Raw genomic sequence first — 27,294 nt, forward strand, 5'->3', positions numbered from 1 at the left:
TGTTTTTGATCTTGTTTTTTTACTATGTCTCTTGTTTGCACTATCCTCTACGCTGCTGTAAATCCTGTAAATTTCCCCGCGGCGGGACTAATAAAGGATTATCTTGTCTTATCTTATCTTATCTTATCTTATTTCTTCTTGGCTAAAAACAAAAGCTCTGTTCAGAAATATTTAGTCTTTTTTCAATAAATAATCTCTTTGTCACTCTCAATCTATCTCTATTTCACCACTTATCGACACACATCTATGACAGACAGACAGACAGACAGACAGACAGACAGACAGACAGACAGACAGACAGACAGACAGACAGACAGACAGACAGACAGACAGACAGACAGACGGATAAATAGATATGGCTCTTTTGGTTTGGTTTTTGTTGACAATTATAGAATAACCTCAGACAATCGCTGTCTACCACAGTACACACAACACTTCAGTTCACAACAACTGAGGAACTATTGTCACACTGGAGCACTTTCCTCCAATTAACTTACAAAAGGAGAATAGCTTATTTTATCTACTAGCCAGAGGCTGCATGTATTTCAACCTACAATGTAAGGATCGATCCTGTAAACTGTTGAAACCACGCAGTTCTTCTCAAATAGCTTACTAAGGAGAGCGGCCTAATTGTGTCTTCATTCAAATGTCCATGTTAGACTTAGAATGACACTTTAATCCAGAGTGATTTAGCATTGTGCACAGTGATTACTTTTAAAGAGCTATTTGTCAATGTCATTCATTGCTACATTATATCAATCTCAGAACCCATCGGCTATCGGTCTGAAGACGGTAAGAACTTGGGGGAGCGGAGCTACATCTCTGGGGCTCCAGTGTCACCAGCTGACATCCGGAACAAAGACTTCCTTTTCCTTGTGCTGCTCTTTGTTTACAGTACTAATAGCGATGTGGGATGTGAAACTGGAGTTGGAGCTGAGAGACGACGTGTATGACCAGATTGTTTCACAAGCAGCCAGTTTACAACCTTAACCAATAAAAAGCTAAATCCTCGTCGGACGATAGCCTTTCCACATAAACTGTTTACCTGCATTCAAGCAAAGCCTCAAACGTGATTAGTTAATAATACTCCGACTACAAACGGAAACTACAAAATTGGATATAATTCTGTGATTTACCAGTAAATTGATTGGAACTACAATTACAGACACATATCTTGTGTGACTGTAAATGCCCAGCGACTTAATGTAATTGGATCATATGTTTGTTGAACCCATACACATTTCTTTTACGTCACAGTAAGGTGTCATTCTTATGTGTGAAGAAGCACCCTTGTCACTTTGGTGGTAAAGTCATAGCAGCAATGTTACATTTCGTTTCACTTTCAACACGGCACATGTCTAAATTGAATAATCTCAGATTAATGTAAAGGCTGAACACAAGTTCAACATGCTGAGAGTGAGAAATGTTTGTATTGTTCTGCTTTTAAAGGTCTCTGTATTAAATGTAATATCTTACTTGTGAGAAGTTGTTGCAAAAATCTATATTTTCTCATCTCTCAATCTATGAAAAAAAAGGTTTCCCATGTGGACCAGAGGAGGTGGAAAACCCCCCTCCTACAACCACAGTAATAATCGTTCCAACAAGAATTCTACATATTTTCAAACTCCATTCATGCGAAAATGAATTTGTCTTTGTGGCTATCATATAAGAAGTGCTGGGAAAATAAATTGTTTCATAACTAAGAAAAGAAGACAGAAGCAGTGATTAAAAGTGTGAATAAGAGATGATTCAAAAAGGGGGAAAAGTAACACGAGGCACTTCTTGCAACGATAAATTGAACCTCGTCTGAGATCAATTCATAAAATCTCACGGTGCACAAGATGGCTGTGATGTCTGAGGTACTCAAGGAAAACAAAATGGTGGTGGTCCTGCTAAATTCAGATGAAACGAGCGTGTAGCTGCAGCCACAGAGTTTGAGTGTGTTCATGTGAAACAGCGCCCGTCGCCTGCCTCTTTCATCCTCCATTAGCTAATTAGCATTTAAAGCTGTTGAATGTGCTGCTTTGCCTCACTACCTCCCCCACCTAATTGTTTCCATTCCATGTTAATCAAAAGGGCATGAAACATTGTGGTTGTGTGACAAACAGGTTTGCTGAAGCCCTCCATATTCATCAGGAAGGATCTAATGCAGTCAGAGTGGACCTGCTTACAAATGCAATTAGAGTTGAGCTTGTCGAGAAACGCAGGTTGGGAATTAAGAAATTGTTGAGAGCAAATACTTGAAAACATCGCAGGTGACAATAACCGCTGCGCTGAATTCAGTTAAAGGCGATCCGAGTCCTTGGTGAGCACTCAGGGTCTGGGTTACAGCCCAAGGGCATTCTGGGAAGAGGGACCAATGTGTTTGACATGGGAGAGATCTGAGGGGTATAGTGTGACAGGTGCATTAAAATGTCTCAGTGTGAATCGAGCATCGCTGGATAGTTGCTTCAGGCCAACTCACTTTGCCGTTAGAAGGCAGACAATTGTGAGACAAGGACTCTGCAGCTTCTACGTGCTCATAAAAGACACAGACAATTGGCTCGTGTTCAAAACAGAAAGGCATCTATCGCATGGCTGCCTTCCAAACTGTTTTCAGGAAATAGATACAAATGCATCTCAACCCCTTGCCAGCGCGCCAACACATGATGAATCTAGTTATCAGTCGTGTGTTTTAACAAAAACGGCATTTCCGCTTTAGTTTTAATCAATTTGTGTGGGAATAAATCAGTCACCTAGTTGGCTCATTGGGAGGAAGAGGTGTGAATGGTAACATTTGAAGCTACGACCAGCAGCCAGTTAGCTTAGCTTAGCATAAAGACTGGAAACGGGGGAATGCAGCTACCCCTAGCACCTCTAAAGCTTGCTAACGTTATGCTAACAATTTATATCTGTTTTTTTGTTTTTTTTTAAATACATTGAATAAACCTCAGCGTAAAAACAACACACTGTTGTTTTATGGAAAGAGTCGTCTAAACCTTTGGACAGAGCCAGGCCAGCGGTAAAAATATTTTGTGTTTCATCAGTTCTTCTAGCCAGAGAATAGAAAAGCAGTATGTGCACAAACAATTTAAACTGAAGCATCATTTTATTTACAGGCTAGACATACTGCAACACTTTCATTCTACGTCCTGAGACGCGTAGAAGAGGAAACGTGGTGTAAATAAGTAGTACTCAATATATTACAACGACAGCCAAGCTGAATGAAAAGTGCAAAGTAGTAAACAGCAAAAGGAAGGAGGCAAAATAAATAAATATGAATACAGCTTCACAGCTTCTTCAGAGACCATCAATTCAATAAACTGCCCACTATTTAATTTGCTGGGATCAAGCCAGAAGGGATTCAACATAAAAACCAACTGTAATAACACGAAATTAACAAGTTCATTGGAAAAAGTGAAAAGGGGGATGGCGGGGCAGGAGCCTTTGGCTATGAAACATAACAGTGGCTCAGAGGGCAGTAAGAGGGCACAGTGGTCCGATTGCTCTCACCACACTTCCTTATAATAAAGTAACGCGCGGTGAGATTTCGACTTTCATGAGACTTTCATCAGCCTCCATTTCCCCAACTGATCATCTGCCTTCCAGATACTGTTCTATTCATTTTTTAGTACGGTCCAGAAATACTACGCGTTCCTACCAACATTTGATGAAAACATCATCCATCTTAATAAAAAACAACTAATACGGAGCCAGGGTTTGACAGCAGGAACACAAACCTTTTGAGTCCAAGCTTGTCAAGTAACAGCTCGACAAGCCAACACTGTTCCCTCTCCCCTCTCTACAATGTCTCTCTCTCTCTCTCTCTGGCTCCTCTCAGCTGCTGTCGGCAATTAAGGGCAGCAGAGACAAGTAATCTCCTTCTGGGCGACAGGGCCAGACCAGAACAGGCATGTGGAGTGGGCTTTGCAGTCGGGTGGTGGGGGTGGGGGAAGGGGAGGAGAGGGGGCGGGGGGTTGTGGGTGGGGGGGGAGCCTGGCCCCAGCCTCAGCTCTAGCCAGGCCCTGCTTGGCTGCACTCAATCTCAGCCCAATAAAAAGCCCTTCATTGGCAGGGTGCAACTGAGCCAGACGGGCTGGGAGCATGTGGCTTTTAAAAATGAGGTGGGTGGAATAAGGGGGGGGGGACGGACGACCAGCGAGTGAAAATGAGGAATATGATTGGGTGAGAAAGACTGATAATAAGAGTATAAGGTGAGGGAGAAAACACAGGAGGCAGAGCTTTTGATGGATAGGGAACCACACAAAGCCAACAGTGTCTTCCCCAGGAAAAAAAAGGACACTTTTGAAATACTGCTTAGCCAGTTCTGTCAGGGCTGGTTTCACCCTGGGAATGGAGAAACAGATGGGTTTGTCTCTGAGCTACGGGTTACACGTGGGAGGTGAAAGGGTGTTGTTGGGAACCGTATGCAACAGCGATCGTTCGCCAATCGTTCTTTAATCTATACCGCGGTCGCCGAACAACACAGGCCTGTTTTCTGGCATTCATTAACCCTCAAACAAATGCAGCTGCCCTCAGGAAACACTGTATTGTAACGGCCTCTCCACCCTTTGCACGCTCCGCTGTAAGTGTGCTATTTGTTTTTCCATCGTTGCACAGGACCGAGAGCGCACGCAGACAACACAGACATGCAAACAGGCATACGGTTCATGTATGTATCATGTATCACGTATCAAAACCACACAATCTCCAGAATTAACTGCAGACGACCTCCTCAAAACCAGAAAGGATGTCAGTATGAGTCAATTAGTCTTGTTTACTGATCCTTTCAATTGATCTTGTTTAAATCATAATTGTGTAAGTTTTAACAGTGTCTTATGGGGCAAATGTGTCTATAATATTACATATTCATGTTACGTCTCATGGCAAAGTTGTGACTTAATACAGCTTAATACATGTATCCAGCATCATACATTTTTGACGAAAAATCATACAAATTTGTGCACGTTATAAGACTATACGTGTGAGCAAGTGTAAACGTTACACCACAAATTGTTCCTTTTATCGGGACAGGCTATTATGACAGACAGGACTTAATGTCTAATTCCGAGTTTTATATCTGCGTTTTGATGGTATTTGAGTAAGAATCCTCCCTGTTTTCTTGATTTCCGCCCATCTGCTGTTTAATGCTGCAGTGCAAACTCATTCCTCCATCTGTTTCACATCAAAGGCCTTCCAGCAGTTCGCGAGAAATAATCTTTTTACGTCACATTTACTTTGAAACATCTGCAGGAAGTGTTGAGTTTCATTAAGAGCGGCTAAACATCATGAAAGGCGGCAGAGAGGAGTCGATCAGGATGAATGAAACAGTGAGAACAGGGTTTTCTGTTGAAAAGGGAAAACGAGCAACAACAGTAACTGAATATCTCTTGACTTTGTTGTTGTACTCATGGCAGACGTGGGGTTAAAAGGTAAATTGGCTGAATTTATCATACCTGCCATTACAGTACATGTAGGCCTAGCACTCATGTTGAACTTCACTTATTCATGAATTCAATGTAACATTTGGTTACAAATCTTTCCAACCTTAGACTTGCAGAGGCTTATTGGTACATTATTTGGTAAAACCACTGTGCTCATTGTTTATCTGTGTATTAGAAGTAACATGATAGATATTCAAAGAGCAGCTCAAGTGGAAAGACATTTTTTTTTACTGTTCGTTTTTATGGTAACAAAGAGACTCAACTGCAAGGTTTCAACGGATCATGTAAACAGCATCTCTGGCAAACAGCCAAATTACATCCATGCATGTTAATGTGGCCAGAACATTAGATTAGATCAATTACTTGATAATCTGAGCATTTATTTACATCTACAATGGCCAATCATTCTCTAATTTCAGCTTCTCAATTGGAAAGATTTGCTGCTTTTCTTTGTCTTAAAACAAACATCTGTGGGTTTTATTTTAGAAGTAGGACAATACATGAGATTTTAAGAAGACACTTTGGGGACTTAGTAAAACGTGATGGCCAAAAGACACAATTTTCTGACATGATTAATTGAGAACATAACTGGAAGAAAAATGTAAGTGAGTTATACATATCCTTTGCTTTTATATGTTAAAAGTACCCTATAATTAATTGCAACCAAAAATTACCGAACTGCAATTTATATCCTAATACATATACCCGATTTTAATCTTCAGCTACAGGGACGTTCACGTGGACTATGCTTTTTCAGACACCTTTAACAACCCTTTTTAAAGCTGGAAGCAAAAGGTGTAAACACATGTACCCTCAGCCTGTATAAACACAGGCTTTGAATCACTCTGTTGACGTGTGACATCAACCCAAAGCAATGCTAACCAGACCCTTCTAAACGGGCAGCTAGCGAAGCTCACTTTGTCCCCTTTCATTAAGGCTCAGGCACACCGAGTTGCACGGTGATGTTTAAAAATTGAACACACTCCTTCACCAACAGAATCAACTGGTGTCAAGTTTGGAGAGTGAACATTAATTATCTAGGAGTGTCCAACGCTGGCTCCTGAGTTTTTGTACATTATTAATATCCTCGACACAACGAGAAACATGTCTCATTATTAGACGCTCAGCAGAAGGGCCACGATTTACCAATTACTGCTACGGAGTCAGCTCAACTGAAAAGAAAAAATGCTCCTTGTTACTAAACTACAAAACTAAAAAGGTCAATTCACATATTTTGCACTGACAAAAGTAAAAACCCCAATTTACAACATATTTTAGTATGTTAATAATCTCAAAGTACAAACTTACATTGGTTGTGCTTTGAGATAAATTACAGTAAAAACCTTTGTCTTTCTTGATCAAACCATCACTGCAATGTTACAATTGTGCTAACTACCAAGTGAGGAATCTCTGCAGGAATAACTGTTATTAACCATGATGCCTTGGTGTATTTGTACTGCAGTGTGTTTAGTTCAAGAACCAACTCTGTGTGTCAGCAATTGAGCAATTATTGTCTTCATGTAAACGACTTCAAGCCGTCACCAGCCCACCATCCCATTATTAAAATTCCCTGGGAGACTGAGGAGAAGAGGTATTAAATTAATTCTGCTACATAATAATTCAGCTCTGCAAAAAAAAAAAAAAAAAAAAAAAAAAAAAAAAAAAAAAAGGAAAATTTGGTGAAGTGCAAGCCACACATTAGCCTTTTAGCTAGCACTGGTGCTGACAGGTGTAGTGAAGTCATATGTTTACGCGGGGAGATTCACACAGACTTCCTCGCTTAGCTCAGTTCCACTTTCCCAGCCATGTTTATGACTTCACCTCCTGCAGTGGCCCTCAGGCAAGAAGAAAACAAGACTGCCTCACAACAGTCACATTCTTTTAGACTCTTTTAAGACTCAACAAGCTAACTGCTGCAACTTTCCAAGGCAAAGGGGTTTTCTCTTGTGCTCACAGTTAGGCTTCTGTTTGACAAATGTGCTAGACTCCTAAAAAAAAAACAACCTGTAAGAAACGAAGAGGTTTCTAACGGGCGGCAGCATCTTGTAGCAGTTTCTAAAACACAGAGATAGAGAGGAAATATGATTCAACGTTTAATAAAGTGGTTCAGAAGTTACAAATAAGCAAACATGAAAAAATTGTAGATGTATTAGTATCAAGTATCAGACAACTACACTGCAGATTACAGAAAATCACACAGTCAAACCCTTCTACTTAGTAGTTTCCTTTACAACACACACACAAACACACACAGCAAGAACCCCTGGAGACAATTACCATGTCTGCTTTCAAACCTCGACTTCAAAGAAAAGTTCCAGGGAATCTGAGGCATTATAAGTACTTATTTTCCACCACAATCCCCTTTTATCGATGCCACTAATCCAGCTCGCCTTAACACAGGTGCTGTCGGCAGAGATGCCTTGTTTTTTTTAAGCGAGGTAACAAGCCGCTTCACGGTGGGCATTTGATTTCATAAAGTGGAAATTGAGAAGGACTGGGGAGTTTATGAACGTGTCTGTCTCTTAAGGTGAATATTTGCTTTGATATTCTGACACTGGAGTAACAGCCCTCCCATCTGTGTTCACTCAGCCTCTGTGGGAAATAACTGTCTCTTCCCTCCTTCTCTGGAGAGCCAGCATCGAGCACGGCTTGAGAAAAGGAGCACAGAAGGGAAGGCTGTCCCTTGATTATTATCAAAGGCTAGTTTTAGGTTTCTCTGAGCCCATGGGTTAGTGCTACAGCTCACAATAGATAAGACGATCCGACTGATACAAGGGAGAGCACAGTGAACTGTTCAGCAGAAGGTGTTGAATAGGAGCGCTTTACGAGTCCTTTTCTATTTATACTGCTACAGATTTTGCAAGGGAGCTAGAGTATTTTTTTGATTTCATAGATAATCCTTGCACTAATGCAGCCCTGAATGATCTCTGAACAATGAAGACCTTCATGAAATGTGTTAAGACAACCGCTCGTTAATATGCTGCTATACTGTCCGTTTCAGAATCAGAATAAGATTCAGAATCAGAAGCAGTTTATAGCCAAGTACATTACACATACAAGGAATTTGACTACGTGATTGATTGGTGCCTACAGTAAAACAGTGTAATAAAATAAGACATAATAAAAAAAATTGAAATATGAAAATGTACAATACATTATGGTAAAAAGGATATGTTAAAACAACTATTTGGCACTTTACAATGATACTGTGGTAGTTGTTCTTCTTGAAATTCAAAGTTTTTTCTGAAACAACGGGTATTTGAAACATAGGCAGAAAAAAAACCGCTTCTTATTTCGAGCCGGCGACTGACGAATTTCGAAACTTTATTAGCGTTAGAAAGTGAGCTAGTTTAGCATCTCCAGAACTCCTCAAACGCCAAGTAACTCTTTGAATACGGTCCGATTCACAGCGCTTAATATATAATTCATAGCTTGACCGTCTGGTTTTAATTGCTAATATGATTGGAAAATTGCTATAGCTAATGGGGCGTTGAAATATGAGCACTAATACTGGTTATACGTTCTAAAATATCAATCATTGTCTATAAAGGAAGAAAAATCCTAGTATAAATACTTTTTTCCCGTTATTGTATTATGGTTGTGTTGCAACTACATAATTTTCTCTCCATAGATACCAACTCCTAAAATCATCTTAATCTGACTTTACATATTCTTTTTCTACATTGTGTAAAAATCTGCAAGAGATGTCAAAGATGTGCCTAAATATATATTGTTTTGTCTTATTGTAACTGTCTTTTAAACGCCAAAAAAAGCTTCTTATATTGTCTTATTGAACTTGTGTTGAGAGGAGAGACTGACGCATGTTTCTTTTGGGCAATTCTAATATTATTACAGGGATGTCTGGAACCCAGAGTGATTGGTGAGACAGGTCAAGCTTTTAATTTAAATAGAAAAAATATGTGTTCTTCCACGGCATGACCGAAGATGCAGTTCATCTACGATAACATGCTTATATGTGTTTTACACACACGGGCACGTATAGTTAAAAGATATGTGAAGTGCCAGCATTATTCAAGTAATTATGCTGAATCTTATTCTCGCTACACTGACCACCAGAAATCTGAGAGGGAAAGAAAATGATGTTGCATGTAAATCAATATTCTGCTTCGCACACAGTGCCTGCCAAAGCATTTGATGGCAACTTGCCCAGTGGACCATGGCAAAAGAGCTTTTGCACTATGTGCTTCAAGATATTTCTCTAATTATGGCAAAGGGATGAAATAGTGGCAGCTGGCAGCGAAGGCAGTAAGACTGCAAATTCATTATTGATTCTTGTTACCCATTTTAATGTTGCCAATATTTTAATGACTCCAAAGCATATTATGTTAAATTTACACACACACACACACACACACACGTAAATAAATCAATATATATATGTATATATATATATATATATATATATATATATATATATATATATATATGTGTATATATGTATGTATGTATGTATGTATGTATGTATGTATGTATGTATGTATATATATATGTATGTATGTATGTATATATATTTATATGTATGTATGTATGTATGTATGTATGTATGTATACAGCAGGTAAAATAAGTATTGAACACGTCACCATTTTTCTCAGTAAATATATTTCTGAAGGTGCTATTGACATGACATTTTCACCAGATGTCGGTAACAACCCAAGTAATCCATCCATACAAAGAAAACCAAACAAATAAGTTCAGAAATTAAGTTATGTATAATAAAATGGAATGACACAGGGAAAAAGTATTGAACACATGAAGAAAGGCAGGTGCAAAAAGGCATGGAAAGCCAAGACACCAGCTGAAATCTATCAGTAATTAGAAAGCAATCATGCCCCTTGTCAGTGCAAATTAATATCAGCTGGTTCAGTCCCAACTGATGGCCTATAAAAAGGTGTCTCATTACCAATGTGTCACACAAGAAACATCTCATGATGGGTAAAAGCAAAGAGCTCTCTCAAGACCTTCGCAACCTTATTGTTGCAAAACATCCTGATGGCATTGGTTACAGAAGGATTTCTAAACTTCTGAATGTTCCAGTGAGCACTGTTGGGGCCATAATCCGGAAGTGGAAAGAACATCATTTCACCATAAACCGGCCACGACCAGGTGCTCCTCGCAAGATTTCTGACAGAGGAGTGAAAAGAATTATCAGAAGAGTTGTCCAAGAGCCAAGGACCACTTGTGGAGAGCTTCAGAAAGACCTGGAATTAGCAGGTACAATTGTTTCAAAGAAAACAATAAGTAATGCACTCAACCGCCGTGGGCTGTATGCACGCTCACCACGCAAGACAAATGATGTTGAAGCTCATTTAAAGTTTGCTGCAGAACATTTAGACAAGCCTGTGAAATACTGGGAGAATATAGTCTGGTCAGATGAGACCAAAATTGAACTCTTTGGATGCCATAATACACACCATGTTTGGAGGTCAAATGGCACTGCACATCACCCCAAAAACACCATACCAACAGTGAAGTTTGGAGGTGGGAACATCATGGTGTGGGGCTGTTTTTCAGCATACGGCACTGGCAAACTTCATATAATTGAAGGAAGGATGAATGGAAAAATATACCGAGAAATTCTTGATAAAAATCTGCTGCCATCTACCAGGATGATGAAGATCAAAAGAGGGTGGACATTTCAGCAAGACAAATGAATCTAAACACACAGCCAAGGAAACTCTCAATTGGTTTCAGAGAAAGAAAATAAAGCTGCTAGAATGGCCCAGCCAATCACCTGACTTGAATCTAATAGAAAATCTATGGAAAGAACTAAAGATCAGAGTTCATAGAAGAGGCCCACGGAACTTTCAAAATTTGAAGACTGTTTGTGTTGAAGAATGGGCCAAAATCACACCTGAGCAATGCATGCGACTAGTTTCCCCATACAGGAGGCGTCTTGAAGCTGTCATTACCAACAAAGGCTTTTGTACGAAGTATTAAATCAATTTCAGTAAGCGTGTTCAATACTTTTTCCCTGTGTCATTCCATTTTATTACACATAACTTAATTTCTGAATTTATTATACTTGGGTTGTTACCGACATCTGGTGAAAATTTCATGTCAATAGCACCTTTATAAATATATTTACTGAGAAAAATGGTGATGTGTTCAATACTTATTTTACCCGCTGTGTATACATACATACATACATACATACACACACACACACACACATATATATGTATACGTACATACATATATAGGTAAACTACGTGATAATACAATGTATTCTTAGCCGTTTATAAAATGTGGATTATGCTCTTATTAAAGAGTGAACCACTTTCTAAATAATCAATTCTTACGTAAAATAGCGTGTTTCGATACTCAGATACTTTCTGTGGTTTCACGTTACCACCCTTCAGCTCTAAAGTTGAGAGCTGGCCCAAACCAGTTGAGCTTGAAGGCCCAGACATGTTAACGGGACATCACTACACAAAAGGAAAAAGCACATCATATTTGAGGTTTATTCTGCTTGATCACAGGCAGGTACCTGGTGTGTATATGTGTGTGGCAGACTGTGAATTCCCGGCTGCCTCAGCTCATATCACAGGAGCCTCATTGAAAATAATGATCACACTCCTCCTGCCATTAAAATCGACAGCAGCTCATACCAAGGCACACTCCCCTAATTAAGACATTTACTGAGTGAGACTAATGGGGCTCATGCACTGAAGACAAACAACAACATTCAGCTCAACGTTGAGTATGACACCAAGTCACTGTTTTAACAGACAAAGATCCTGAACCCAAGATATAAGGTAAATAAACACATCTGTCACAGACGGTGAGCCAAAAACAATGTGATTCTCTAATAAATACATCAGGTGAAATAGGGGTTTACAATCTGTTACTTTGAATAACACTATCAAACATTACAGGACAAACTTACTTTTGGTTAGTTTGATTCAATCTGGTACTCTCTGCCTGTGTTTGCTACCGATTTCAAAGTCAGACCATTTATAAACGGCAATAGCGATCTTCAAAAAGCACTTGAAACGTTTGATGCCCACGACAACAGCTGGCAGCACCTAGCTAGCAGCTTGTGGACTCAACCTCTTGGAAGATCCCATTAATGCATTCACGAAACAGATGAATGGAGAAACTTGTTGCCAGTCTCATTACTTTCGACATTTTTCTCCATTCTACTGGTGCTTACTTAATATCAGGTAAGGCTGCCCTGATTGACATTTTAGTTGATGATTAATTAAGTCATGCAAATAAATGCAATTAATGATTTAATTGTCCTTTTCTGTTAATTCCAGGTCATTATGATAGTATAAGCCTAACACCGCAAAATAAAAGCCTCTTTGTGCTTGTTATACAGTATATTGTGCATGTCAAATGACCATTTGTACATTGTCTATTTGCATCCCTTTAATAAAAAAATAAAATAAATATAAACCACAATACTTTTGCATTACTAATTTAAGGTGTTATTGTTATGTTTTTATTCACCGTTACAGTCCTTAACTGAGGGTATACATTCAGAATACCCTCAGTAGCTAGCGCAGCATAAAAGTGCTAACACTAGCTAATGATGTGCTAACATACTCTGGTAATGTTAGCTCAACAGGTTTTATATAGAAATGGATTGTTTAGAAACCTATATCACCTTCCAACCCCCCGGGTAACAAGTATCACTGATACACAGTGTTTAACCATGACTAGTTCAAAGTGGCGTCCATTTTTATGTTAACCGTTGCTATTGCAACGCGCTAACATGGGTATAAACTTCTGTATCAACCAAGTTGCAGTAAGTCGCTTACTCACTGAGGTTTTGCATTTACATTCAAATGAGCAGTGGACTAGTACAAAGCATGGAGAGGCATCTTTTGTGCACTATTTCTGTCGCCTCGCTGCTTGAAAGGAATTGAGGATTGCTGGATTTAATTGCTTCATATTTCAATTGGTAATCTGGTGAATGTGACACACTTTAATCATCACCATAACAACTAACAACAATCACTATTTTCTTTTGAACTAGTCAAATGACCACCGCAAACAGGTCAATGTCTGTTCTACTCTCATTCCATTTCTATGGTTAAAACATTCTGAAATATTGCAGAAAAGGATTGTCCGTAAATTATCGCCTCCATAACTTTGAACAGAGCTGACAAACTGCTGCATAGACTCTCCGCTATAAATATGAAGAGCAGCTATCAGCACCTCTCTGTCATCATCCTGCTTCGTAAAAAACAAGAAAAATTGCCCCATGAGCTGTCCAACAGCAGTGCGATCTAGACAACCAAGCTCATTGTTTACATGTTTTGCATTTTTTCCCCCTGACATCAGAGCATTGTACTCAGGTAGAAACTTTACTCGCTCAGCTGATGAAAATGCAGCTAATTCAATTTGTTGCGGCATTTCTAACAGAGCTTAAAAACCCCTTGAACGTAAAATCCAATGATTATGCAAAACGATAGCGGTCAGCTCAAATAATCGCGATCAGGGAAAAACCTAATAATTGCAACAGGCTTATTATTGGAAACTTAATGTTAAAAATGCTGTGTTGGCTGAACATACTTGTACACACCAAGTCATAATGTTATCAATTACCATTAACAAAAGTGTCAGTTGAACCTTTAAAAGAGATTATCTTATCTTATCTTATCTTAACCTGTGTAACAAGATCTGTTATGATGGGAAATTCTGTTAAGGTGCAAGGAAACATAATAGTACAACTGATCAGTTATAAATATCAATATCATTGATCAATATTAACCTAATGAGCATTACTGTCCCATCTCAATTCAGTGAAATAGAAAATAAAAATATCAGAAGGAAATATGCGCTTGAATTATACAGACTAAAGAGCAAAGAGAAATACAGATTAAAGATAATAATTTAAAATTCATTCATTGGTTATAATTTGTTATTCGTTTTAAAGTTTTCTTCGCTTTTTCCAGTGATTAGTATTTGGGAATTAGTCAAACACACTGGCTTGATGGGCATTTTTTCTTAGTTTGCTGCACACAAAGAAAAAAAGATTAATGGCATTGGAAGCGTGGGCGGCCTCCTTCGCCCCCCCTCCCTACTTTCCTTCCTTCTGATGTCGCTGGCAGGAAGTTGCTGAGCAGACATGTCATCCAGCAGAGTACAATTGAGTTTGTAATCTCTGACCCTGCAGTGGCAGAGAGTCTCTTGCTCTCTGTCTCTCTGGCTCTCCCTCTCTGTGGAGGGATACTTGCGGTTATACTGCTGCTGGGTCGGGGCCTGGCTGGATAAAGATCTCTTCTCAAATTAACCCCCCCCCCACACACACACACACACACACACACACAACACACACACACACACACAAAGCAATTGCTTAGGCATGCCGGGGGAATGCTGGCAAAAACACTCAAAATCAGCCAGAGGTAACAAGTGAAGTAATGCCTGTCCTCACATTTGGATGGGAACAGGCGTTTAGAATAATGATTAAATTGAGAGCTCTTCCAATTCATGGCAGCTTAACACGCTTGCACACTGACTCTGCGTAAATAAAGTACTTACTGACTGCGCCACAAAACCTTAATTCTTTCCCTCATTCCTAAACAGAAAACTGGCACAGACACTAGCCTCATGAGGAGCCATCTTGGGGCATCAACAACAAACACCAGATGTGGAGACGGCAGATAAATGTCAAACATATTGATTCTATGCTTCATTAAAGCTTATTGTGGGGGGTTGAAGTTTGCCTGTGGCAAGGCACTGAATAGATCACAACATTAAAATCTACAGAGGTCTCGTTTCCCTTTTTCTTTGTGTGCAAACATTGTTTAACACAGTCAATGCCATTATTTCAAAGAGAGCACAAACTGGGAAGCAGATGGATGTTCCATAAGCTAAATATAAAAAAGGCTGTTCCAGTTACATCTGCTGGGACATAAAAGAATTGCAAACATACCTATGAAAAAACATCAACAGCCCAACATACTCTATCCACAATAGCTTTCAGAGTATGAGCTGTAATGGATCCAGCATTGTACTGATATCAATCCTGGGATCCCTTTACTACCCTCCCCCATTTCTTCCATATAGGTTATATCCAGCATTCATACTAGGTAGCAGTCACAAGAAACAACTGCAATGGTTTGTGTAGAAACGTGTTAGCAGGGAAGCTAAAAAATGTTATTACCAGTGACGATTTTCCTGCAATTTTAGCAGCATAACAGGTAATATTTGGTGATTGCTACACTGAATCTTGAAGACATTATAACCTACCAAAAAAAATATAGACTATCTTAATGACTTAATGAGTTTTCCTAGTAAGAAAAAAAGGATCTCTTCTTTTCAATGCAAAAAAGCTGTCCAAGTCAGAAACTCTCATATCCTGTTGTTCCTCTTCTGGTCTAGTCAATAATATAAGTCAACACTGTAACATTATGAGCATCTTGCAGGCTTTCCTGTTTATGTTCTAAAAGGACTGTCATGGAGTAATGACAACATCACATTTTTTCCAGTTCGGAAAAGAGACACAAGTCATTCGTTAAAGATGTCTGACTTAAAAGAGCAATATTGATCACATCATTTTTAACGAATAAAGAATGAAGAATTTGAACCTGTTTAGCATTCAGTCTAACACTTCATACAGCATGGTATTCAAGTTATCTCCCTTTGATTCTAACTTATTTTCATCAACACTGCTGTCTTTCAGACCATCAAAGGAAGCTGCCTGAGATTACTCGTGTTGCCTTTATCTTTGTTCAAAGTTCCTGTGATCAACATACGGCGAGAGGAACAAGTCCTTTTAAACGAGCAGAATGGAAGTGAGATAATACAGGCGGCTTCTCTGGCAGTTTCCTCAACAGCAGGAAACCGTGTGCCATTCAATGAAGTGGTTTGAGGACAGCAGTGAAATGCTAAATAGTGTAGCAGACCATTTCAAGTCTGGCAGATGGTTCTATGTATTTTTCATGCTGTTGAAAACCTGTGACTGAGGTTTGGTTGGTTGTCATCCAGTGCCTAGGGACCCTGGGCTGAATGCATTCTCCACACCACTGCAGAATCACATGATGTCTGACCTCTCTGTCATGGCAAACTGCCCAGCAAGAAAAAAAGGGAGGAAGAGGAGGAATGTGTGTGTGTGTGTGTGACAAAGGGTTGCACAGAAAGAGATAGCAGAGAGAAGGATCTACAGTGGCGTGCAAATGTGAACGTCTGTTCACTGAGCATGATCTGACTTCTCCACGAACACATAGAATTCCACAGCCCTGACCTGTAAAACATACTGTTAGAGAGAAAGTGTGTGGGGGGAATCTGAAGATGGAATGATGTAGGGGGGAAGAGATTGGAAGAGAGGGGAGCAGCCACTGCTATGGATTCACGCAATGTTACAGAGGAAACTGTGGAAGAAAAAATAGCCTTGCCTGACTTACCTTCCTTTGGAATGCCTCCAATATATCCTGAGTGTGTGTGCGTGTATGTGTGGCATGCTTGCAGGAAGGCTTTCAGCATATAAATATCACATTACCACACAAGGAAACGCAGGCATCAGTCCGAGCTTCCAGCCGGCCTAACAAGACTGGGAGCTCCACTCTGGAGGTCAGAGGGAGAGCTTGCACAGATGGAATTCCACAGGAACCAGCACTTATTTTAACAGATAAGTGGCTAAGCTTGCAGCTATGTGATGTGCCACAAGCCTATGGTTTCTGTTATCTGACATGTGCTGGTGTGCATACATCTACAGAGCTGCAGTATATTATAGTATATACAGAGTATTATGCATGATGGGGTTGAATAAAATCTCATGAAGACGCTTAAAGTTAAAACAAGGAATTAACTGGAGGTGAAAAAAGATAAAAAGTACTATATAGGCATCTGAGCACTGATGCAATGACACCGAGACTGAAATAATATAAACAGCAACACTGACTTGTGATTTAAATTAAAACTACTCTCCAATCAGTGCAGTTTGGATTGGTAAAACATATTTATCCTAGTCAGCAACTTCTTATATTAAACGTCATATCCAATCCAGACTAGACAATGATTGCATTATCGAAATCTATGTAAAGCTCTATTGTATTGGTTCTATTTAAGGCTTTAAATGGCTGGCGCAACCTTATCTAGCAGAACTTTTGCATCATCATACTCCAGTCCTGAAGTTGTATGCAGATAATACTGTATGCAGATAACACTGTATGCAGATAACACTGTTATGTACATAAACTGTATGCAGATAACACTGTATGCAGATAACACTGTTATGTACATAAACTGTATGCAGATAATACTGTATGCATATAACACTGTATGCAGATGACACTGTTATGTACTGAAGTTGTATGCAGATAATACTGTATGCAGATAACACTGTACGCAGATGACACTGTTATGTACATAAACTGTATGCAGATAACACTGTATGCAGATTACACTGTTATGTACTGAAGTTGTATGCAGATAATACTGTATTCAGATAACACTATATGCAGATGACACTGTTATGTACATAAACTGTATGCAGATAACACTGTATGCAGATGACAGTTATGTACATACACTGTATGAAGATAATACTGTATTCAGATAACACTGTATGCAGATGACACTGTTATGTACATAAACTGTATGCAGATAATACTGTATTCAGATAATACTGTATGCAGATGACACTGTTATGTACATAAACTGTATGCAAATGATACTGTTGTACATAGTGTATGCCATAAAACAAAAATGTACATTTTTGATGTGAATTGATTCGGAATATTTGAAACTGTTTCATTACTCATTTTCCACAGTATAGAAACATCCCTACCAGCCGCACTTTCTAAATCTTTCTTGTTACCTCATACAAACTCAATAACTCAACTCACAGTGCCGCTGTGATTATGCATCACTTGTCTCATTCGTTCTATTAACATTTTCGGGTTTATATTAGTGTCAACTCATTTAAGATGGCAAGTGCGGACAGCAGTTTCAGTTGATAGGAAAATAATTTCACTATGGTCAGAAGTAAATTAACTTAGATGCAGTTGTGCTCAACAAACAGAACTATTTACTTTACTTAATTTGTAAGATTATTTAATTAGTTAAATAAGTTATTTTCAAGGGTCCTAATCTAAAGAGAGAAAAAAACTAATTTCTCTTATAGTACTAGAGAGAAGATGAGGAAAATCAACATGCTACTGAAAAGACCCACTGAAATGAGGCTAAGAAACTGAACAGGGTTTTAGCAGAATACACATGAATTGAAAGGACCCTGTGTGTACTGATGAGAAACCTTGGTTCAGACAACGATGGCATATGAAACATGAAAGCTGGACATGCCAAATATGGCTAGTATTACCACTGATGCCTCAGCAAACAAGAAAGCATTTCAAAATAACTTCACATGGGTCCTCTGCTTTGGGTGCAACCTGCATCTAGCTATTAACGAGGGCCTGAGTATAGATCATGTTTTTGGAGCACTGTCTAGGTTTGTTAAGACAGTGTCTGCTTTCAGCAGGTCACCAAAGATGGTCTGACAGCTGAGGAAGACACCACAAAATCTGCAACTGCCCGAACACAAACTGATCTGTAATTAGCCCACACGCTGTGACTCAGTGTATGAAATGGTCGAGAGATTTGAGGAACAGCAGCACGTCGTCTGTTCAGTTCTAGCTGATGATCAGAAGAAATGGAACCTCATGACTAAAGATACAGACATCATAGCTACTGAGGGTGTAAAAGAGGTTTTGAGCCCTTGAAGCCTTTAGTGGTGAAAAACAGCTCTCTTTGCTCTGCCCTGTCATTAAGTTGAAAGATATTCTCTACTTTGACAGTTTAGGAAAGTGACAGCAACCTAAAACTTCAACTTAAAGTGAATATTTGAGAAGATCTCAAACAGATAGGACAGGAATCTGCACCCGATACTGAACACAGCCCCCTTTCTCAACCCAAGATTCAAGGACGTTTTGTTATCTTGAGAGGAGAATGAACAAAGTTGCATAGATAATGGCCATTTACTTAATATAGTATGAAGTAAGCAAATGAACATGGAGAACATGCATCATCGAGAGTAGAGGATGCAGAACTCAATAATGAGTTCACATTATGTGAAAATATGCATTATCTTAGTGCAGGAAGGACCCACTCACATGTTTGATGACAAATTAGAAGACTCTACCGCACGTTGCCCAGTTTCCTAAGAGGCATTTGTGCATCACTGCTTCAAGCTGAGCTTCAAAGTGTATTTAGTACGTCAGAGCTCATTTGTAGTCCAAGAAGGGTATGACTTACAGAGGAGCAAATTGACAGGCTTTTGTTTTATTTATTTTAATAAAAATCCAAAATGTATGCCATCAATGTTGCGTACATTTTTCCCTGTGGTATCGAAAATGGTATTGAATATAGATATTTTTTAATGAATTGTATTGAAGTTATTGTATCAGTATTGTTGCAACACCAATACATATACTGATTCATATATATGCTGTATGCAGATGATACTATATGCAGATGATACTGTTACATACATACACTGTATAGTATGCACATGTAACAGTATAATCTGCATACAGTATGTGTAACTGTATCATCTACATTGTATAAGTATATAATTTTGCCTATGGGTGAAATCCTTGAAAGTTTGTGAATGGGGGTGGGGGGGTGGGGGGAATCAAGGCCTTGATAGTGAAAAATAGACTTAGAATTTTGAACAAGAGGCCGCATAGTCTGCCATCACGGTAACACAGCACAGTTGACAACATTCAAACTCCTCTGTTGTCTGTGAGCTTCTGTCAACCGTGCTTGTTATTATTATAAAAAATGCTCAGTGTTTTACAAAAAATTCACCTTGTCTCAAACAATGCTGTGTTAGATCCTTGCCTTTGAGGGAATTTGGCCTGACAAGGCCTTGAAAAGTCAATAAATTTGATGTTTAAAACTGCTTGGGATCCCTGGACAGACTTACAATACGCAGATGATGCAGTTACATACAAATACTGTATGCAGAAGATACTGTTATATACTTATATTATTCAGATGATATTGTTACATATATGCAGACAAAGTTGTCACATGCCGTATGAATGCCCAAACAGGGCAATAGAAGGAATGAAGGGGTAAGAACGTATTTTGCCTTCACTGCAAATAAGACTGCATCCAAAAATCTTAAGTATTTAAACACGATTAAGGGGATATTCTACCCAGAGCTGAACGTTTTACAGATAAATGGAATGCAGCCATTCTTAGACCGGTTTGACCGCTGCTATAAACCATCTAGTACAAGGCATGTGTTTCTCTGATATACATTAAGTACCAGGGGGCCTGCTGTATTTCAGCCTTCAACAGACCTGAGGTTAATAAAACATGCTTATCTGTGAAACACTAGGTTGCATTACTGTTCAAAAACCACTGTGAATGTGGAAACTTCCAATATTGCATTACTATGTCAACATTTCATCATTTATAGCGTCCTTTGATTAGATAACACACACACACACACACACACACACACACACACACACACACACACACACACACACACACACACACACACACACACAGCCTTTGCTTTCCTGCCCTCACAGTCATTTCATATGAATCAATACAGCTCTGAACAGTGACTGGTCTTGCTCTCGGCATGCCTGTCCAAAAGACTACACTTTTGACTTGTATTCACTAAGAGGTGTAGCTCTGCAGCTGGTGATGTGGTCGCTGCAACGGAGTAATAAATCAGACCCCTTATTAAGAGTGTGGATTGATCTCATCAATTTTTTCACCACAGGAGTAAGTTGATGGTGCGATTCAAGCTCTGTGTGGGGTGTGATGTGCCTTCCACTGCGTTGTGCACCATTTTATGGACTTAGAACGAGTCTGTGCATGTGTAGATAAATGTTGTACTCAAAATATACTTATACTTCACGTTATGTGCGTTTTTTAAAGCATTGGCCAGCTGAGTGTCATTTGTATGTGTGAAGTAAACCATCTGCAGCCGATCCACCACCCATAAACCTGCTTTGCTTGGCCGGGGCTCTCTGCTCATCCTTTTTAATTATCTTGCTCTGCCTCCCTCCAGCTAAAACATTCCAATTTTCAATCTGCAACACTGCTATCTTTTTCCCCAACGCCCCCCTGCCTCCTGCAGTCGGCAGGTCAGGCGTACATCTCCAACCATTGCTGAGCGAGCACTGGAGGGGGGGAGGGGTGGAAAGACAGAGAACAGATCATAATGGCTGGCCAATTATCAGTAGTACAGGCGCTGGGGAGTAGGGAGGAGTGAGAGATTATGGGGGGGAATGGATCAATACACCAGTCAGTTTCTAATGAGGGGAAGAACTGGTCCAAGTCAAGCAGATGGAAATCCTTCCCAGCCTGGGGTGGTCTTTCTACAATGTCTGTCAACAGGGTATTAGGTCTCTGATGTTTCTTTGTACAACAGCGCCCCGACAGGAGAATGGTTGCTATCACACTGGATCAGTGATATTCAAATATTTACACTTTTTTTTCGCATTCATAGTGTTTCTCACACGCTCCCTGTATCCACCCACATTCCACTTTCTCTAAATATTTCATACATCACAAGGGGGATATTTGGAAGAGCCTCAGGAATAATGGCTGTCTGTCCTTCACCACCCCCTTTTAGCCACCCACAACTGCCAGCACAGGACAGTAAATCCTACACCTCACCCACTCGCCCAGCCCAGCGGCTCAGCTGTGTGCTACTATGCACTCACATAACATGCCCTCCTCTGCTTACATGAAATGAAGCAAGCTTAAAATGCTAAAACAACAAACAGTCTCTGCTTTATTTTCCAACACAGTGACTGGAATAAGCACTAACCAACTGTTCAGCACCATCTTAGGCCTTTGGTACCTTTGTTCTTCTCTGGTTTGCCTCACTATTTTCTACATCTGCCTTTCTTTCTTTTTTTTCTGAGGGGCCTTGTGTTGGGTGGGGGTGTTATTTATGGCTGCTCTGTGCAAGTGGACACACACACACACACACACACACACACACACACACACACACACACACACACACACACACACACACACACACACACACACACACACACACACACACACACACACACACACACACACACACACACACACACACACACACACACACACCCTTTCACAGGATGAAAGGGCAGTCACACTGCCTGCAAACATGATTTTACAGCCATGGGTGGAATGAGTGGTGGAGGAGAGAATGAGGACAGAGTACAAAAGGGGAAAACCCTTAGATTTACAGGTCCTGGCAGTCAGAATGCAAATCATGTAGCAGTACACATTTGTTAAGCTGATTTTACCCAAACATTGACAAATAAGACATCCTTCAATAGGATGGAAGGAAGACACATATGTTAAAACAAGTGTGCAAAGATGCAGGGAAACGCAAATACATCCTGAAAGTGGATTATTGCTTTTTCCATGGCTCTGTTTAAATAATAAATCGAAACCGAAGACTGTGATTTCCAAATTTCAGTATGTGATCATGTCATGAATGCAAACAAGTGTATGTGTTTATGTGTAGGAGGTCTTGTAGCTTTCAAGGGGTGAGAGCATGTTTGTTCAATGTGTAGTGTTTTACATATTTCCCTGGTTATACAGTTTTACTGTAGATTATCCCATATGTATGTGTGTATGTTTCTGTGTGATAGGACAAGTAAGGCATGTGGATGTTTATGCACAACGTCCAAATAATGAGAAGTGACTGACACTGTATTAAATAAGGATCTGTCTTTGAGTAGAGATTTGTTCATTGTGCTAAAAATGTATTTACACAGTTAATTATCAAAATTGATGACTATTAATTTTCTGGCGATTCGAAACATTTTTATTATGGAGCTGTAATGATTAATCAAACATATCATGTGCTGTACTATACTGGAAGAAAAAGGAGGAGGAGACCAGTGGACCTCAGACAGTCTCTCCCCAAGCCAGAGGCAAAACAGGCAGGACAAGGATGGCAATGAAATTAAGCTAAATGTGTTCCATTTATTGCAAATGGGGGAGCGACTGTCTATACACATGATGACTTTATGGTGACTGGGGTGCATTTTCCAGTCTATACTTGGTAAAACTGCAATTAATTAAATCAATTTGGGTGTAAAAGCTCCAAGTTAACAGTTTATGAGTCCAAAAACGCAGCATTAGCAATACTCTCATTGGAGAACCTTCAGAGCCAAACCAGAGTCCTTGTTACACTCTGGATAAGGGCGGATTTCCCTATTAGTGTTCATGGAGGACATAAAATGAAAAGCATAGAAAGTAGCAGTGCACTCTGTTGTTTTAGTGGTAACCTGAGAGCGTTCTTTGCTCACGTATCCTGCAGCTAGACAATATTGTGAGTAGAATAATAAAATACGACAAGATAAAATACGCCCTTTTGCTATGAATGTATTCTGCAAAAAACAGGTTGACTGATTCTAATGTAATGTCTACATATAAACCATTTTGTTGGAAGGTAACTGGTATAATGAGGGCTTGTATTTGTGCTTTAGTGATCGTTCCTATGGTATATACTGCCTCTAGTGGGGAATACTGCAAGCTGGCAGAGACTCTGCTAAAAAGGTACAGTCTGACCTCTGCTTGTAAGAGGTGATATTGCAGCAATCTTTAGACACAAAATGTTTGGTTGACTCTGACAAATACAGAGTTTCTCAGTAAAACTTCAAAGAAATACAAGAGAAATGGTGTAGGAAAAGTTATGGTCATCCCTCAAACACATAAAACGGTGTTGTCTTAGATGAAATAAGCCTCTGGATGTCTGTAAAACCGCAATGCACTGTTCAAGAGGTCTGTGTGTGTTAACCTGTGTGTTAAACTCTCATGCAATTCCATGATGAAACCGAATTTGGTATTTGGCAAAGCCTCCAAGGGCAGAGGCACTGGGAAAGCCAAAAGGAGGAGATAAACAAAGCACTCTACTACACAAATCAACAACAAAAACAGCAACACTGCCAAACAGTCCTCCAAAAAGCCAAAAAGCTAAATCACACATTTTTACCTTTTTTTTTTGCTGTTGTTTTTAACTGCCTGTACTTGGATCACAAAGCAACCAAACACCGACAACCAACTCAATTTCTATTCAAGTCTTTCAGTCCCTCACTTACACCTTTTATTGAGACATAGCCTGGTTTCAGACCTGAATTACCACACACATCTCTGATTTGTTCGGTATTTCAATTAAGTTCTAGTAGTATGAATTTTAAATGAACTTTAGTACTGGTATTAAACTCATAATTATGGTATGGTGTAATGTTTCTCTGACCTGCTCTCTGAATTGCTCCTGAGGCAGGCAGTCGGTCACGTTGACGCAGCCCAACAGGCAGCCGGTGGGGTAGTCTTTAGGAAACCTGGGCTCTGTACAGGAAACCAGAGCAAAGATAATGTCAAAAATGTACATAGCAGACTTTGTGGCAGTAATTTCCAACATGACTTCAATTTAAGTTCTGTATGTAAGGCTTCTGGAAGCAAATCACTTCCAGTATTCACACTCTCTTTATCCTGATTTTCTGCGTACAGGTTGTGTACCTTTCTTGTAGACTTGGCGGTACATGGCTTCCACCTCAGCAATCTCCTGAGGAGTGGGCGCCTTGGCTGCAGCAGCGATCCAAAGACGACCCCGATGGGATGTGTACCAAGTTCGCCCCTCAACCCTTCACAAACACACACACACACAGACAGACAAAAACGCAATGTTACATCTGCTTTTATTGGCCTGACTCCTGAGTTTTAAAACTGCAGATTTTTTGATTATTCCTGCAATTTGGTTTATCTTCAAAGCTCATTTGGGGTTATTGTTTGCTCCTTACCTCTTGATGCCTTTGATCAGCAGCGTGGCCCACGGTTGGTGCATGCTGAGGCACCAGCCCCCGTCAGACATCTCCTGCAGGTCTTTGTCTTGGAGCCGCAACTTGTGACGTTCCTCTCCTCCCTTGTCTTCTGCAGAGCTCTTTCCCGGCTTCGCGTTTCTCTTGTTGCTTTTGCTGCCTCCAACATCCACCCACTGGGAAGTGCGTTCATGCAAACCATTTTATTCATGTCCCAATTTAAGTTTAGAATGATACAAATGTAGAAATACTAAAGTGTAAAAGTACCACGGTGTGAAACCATAGTTACTCCCATTTGTAATGTAGAAAATGACCTACCTCTGGTGCAGACTGCATGATGTTGGGGTTGACCAGCTCTCCGAGGGTCTGTCTTCCACCTTGTCTTTTAGAATACCCTGGTGATTTTGATGTAGAGTCGCTGTTCATAGCCATGAGAGTCTCATCCAACCTAAACAGCAAGCATTTCAAATGGTGTTAGGCAGAACTACACAACACCGCCCTTTACAACCGTGATTCAAGCGGACTCAGATTATCTTACTTGTTGTAGTACTCGTCGAGGTTGTTTCCCTCGTCGACCACTTTTCTGCCAGCGAAGTCCAACGTGATCTTCCTGTCCTTGCGAGAGGCATAGCGAAGTTCCCTTAGCTCCGCCTCCTGTTTCCTCAGCTTTTCTCGCTCATTGGGTGACAACCACTGATTGGATTCAGTGGCAAAGTAATCAGACTCATCATCCAGAACCTGCGTTCTCCTGACACTGGAGTTTGAGGGGACGGTAAAGAAATAGGAAAGCGTTATCACCAAGATTCACGTTTACCTTCTGCATTAATCCAAATCTCCTGTTAAAGTGTAAACATAGCACACAAAGCAAACCTATACATTTTTGGACACGCTCTTTTGTTTGACTTTGTGTTTTTTATACCTATTCTTGTCATATTCCAGCAGTTTTTCTTTGTGCTGTACAGCTTTCTCCAAGCCAGCCTTCATCTTGGCCTCTTGGTGTGGGAGATAATCTCTTTCTCCACCGTCTGTCACCAAAATAAAAACACATCAGTGATCCACGTCGTTATAGATTTTAGTGTTGAACAAGTCGGACTAGTTTTGATGCTCACCTCCCATAAGCTTCTTTCTTAGTTTCTGGCTTTTGTTGGAATCTCGTTGCAGGATCTCCTGCTCCTCTCTCGTGCAGACCTGAATCAGAAAAAAATGGCGAGTAAAGAAAACAACATTTAGAAAAAAAATAAGGATTGTCAGCAACCACAAGTAGATTTGAAAAAAAAAAAAGGAATCTAAGGACTCAAAACTCTTACGTACCAGGATTCCACAGAAGAGGCAGGGTCCTGAACCCTCTTGCTCACACACGATGCGACCACAGCTGATGCAGTTGTTGATAAGCTTGTGCTTTTGGGCAAGGCAATCACATGCATGTCGTCCTGGGAGTAAGATAGTCAGCTTGTCTTGTCCCTCTTTAGCATAGAGACTGACAAACTTGCTTTTCTTCTTTGTTGAAGAAGAACAGCTGTTTTCTTGGGCCTGAGAAAGAAGAAAACGAAGAGAGGACACAAGTATAGATAAAACAAATAGATGAGGTAAACAAACCAGCACAACTATAAAAAATGAAATGGATTATTTACATATAAACTTAATGGGTTTTGCCAATGTTAATGGGTTTTGTCAACATGAGAATTACCTTCATGAAGTAAGTGATAGCAGAACTAAAGTTTAGAGCCGATGTGTACTCACCCTCATCAGATCAATGGGGGTTTTGACTGCCTCCGGCTCAGGTTCTGTTTGGCTCACAGTCAGCAGCTCCTGTTTGTTACGGCCCTTGCGTTTCGACTTCTTCTGGCTGTCTTTGGTCATGTCTTGGGACTCTAGGAAAGGAGAGCAAATTACCTTCGACAAAGACTGGGTATAGCGCATTTGAGATCAATTTTGATATCTTAGTTAATTATATTCCCACTCAGAAGACACTTGCTCATTAGAACTTGTATTATTTACAATGTTTAGTAATGCCAAAGTAGCTTGCATTGTAGTTTAATGGAAGTATGTAAACTGCTGAATGGTATCTTTATGTACAATTCAGTGGCAGACATCAGAC

At 39.9% G+C, this 27,294-nt stretch overlaps 1 protein-coding gene across 1 annotated transcript in view; it reads right to left on the minus strand.

Annotated features, from left to right (window-relative positions):
- trip4 (thyroid hormone receptor interactor 4) overlaps positions 1-27,294 on the minus strand; it is a 77,476-nt gene that overhangs the window by 47,554 nt on the left and 2,628 nt on the right. The window contains exons 3-11 of the mRNA XM_054614752.1: positions 26,937-27,067; positions 26,508-26,726; positions 26,306-26,384; positions 26,116-26,221; positions 25,735-25,950; positions 25,515-25,644; positions 25,179-25,372; positions 24,898-25,022; positions 24,635-24,726 (exon numbers count right to left, since the gene is read on the minus strand). Of these exons, the coding sequence (XP_054470727.1) occupies positions 24,635-24,726; positions 24,898-25,022; positions 25,179-25,372; positions 25,515-25,644; positions 25,735-25,950; positions 26,116-26,221; positions 26,306-26,384; positions 26,508-26,726; positions 26,937-27,067 (1,292 nt within the window). The remainder of the gene's footprint in view (positions 1-24,634; positions 24,727-24,897; positions 25,023-25,178; positions 25,373-25,514; positions 25,645-25,734; positions 25,951-26,115; positions 26,222-26,305; positions 26,385-26,507; positions 26,727-26,936; positions 27,068-27,294) is intronic.

Source organism: Anoplopoma fimbria, chromosome 2 (assembly GCF_027596085.1).
Source record: "Anoplopoma fimbria isolate UVic2021 breed Golden Eagle Sablefish chromosome 2, Afim_UVic_2022, whole genome shotgun sequence".
Lineage (NCBI taxonomy): Eukaryota > Metazoa > Chordata > Actinopteri > Perciformes > Anoplopomatidae > Anoplopoma > Anoplopoma fimbria.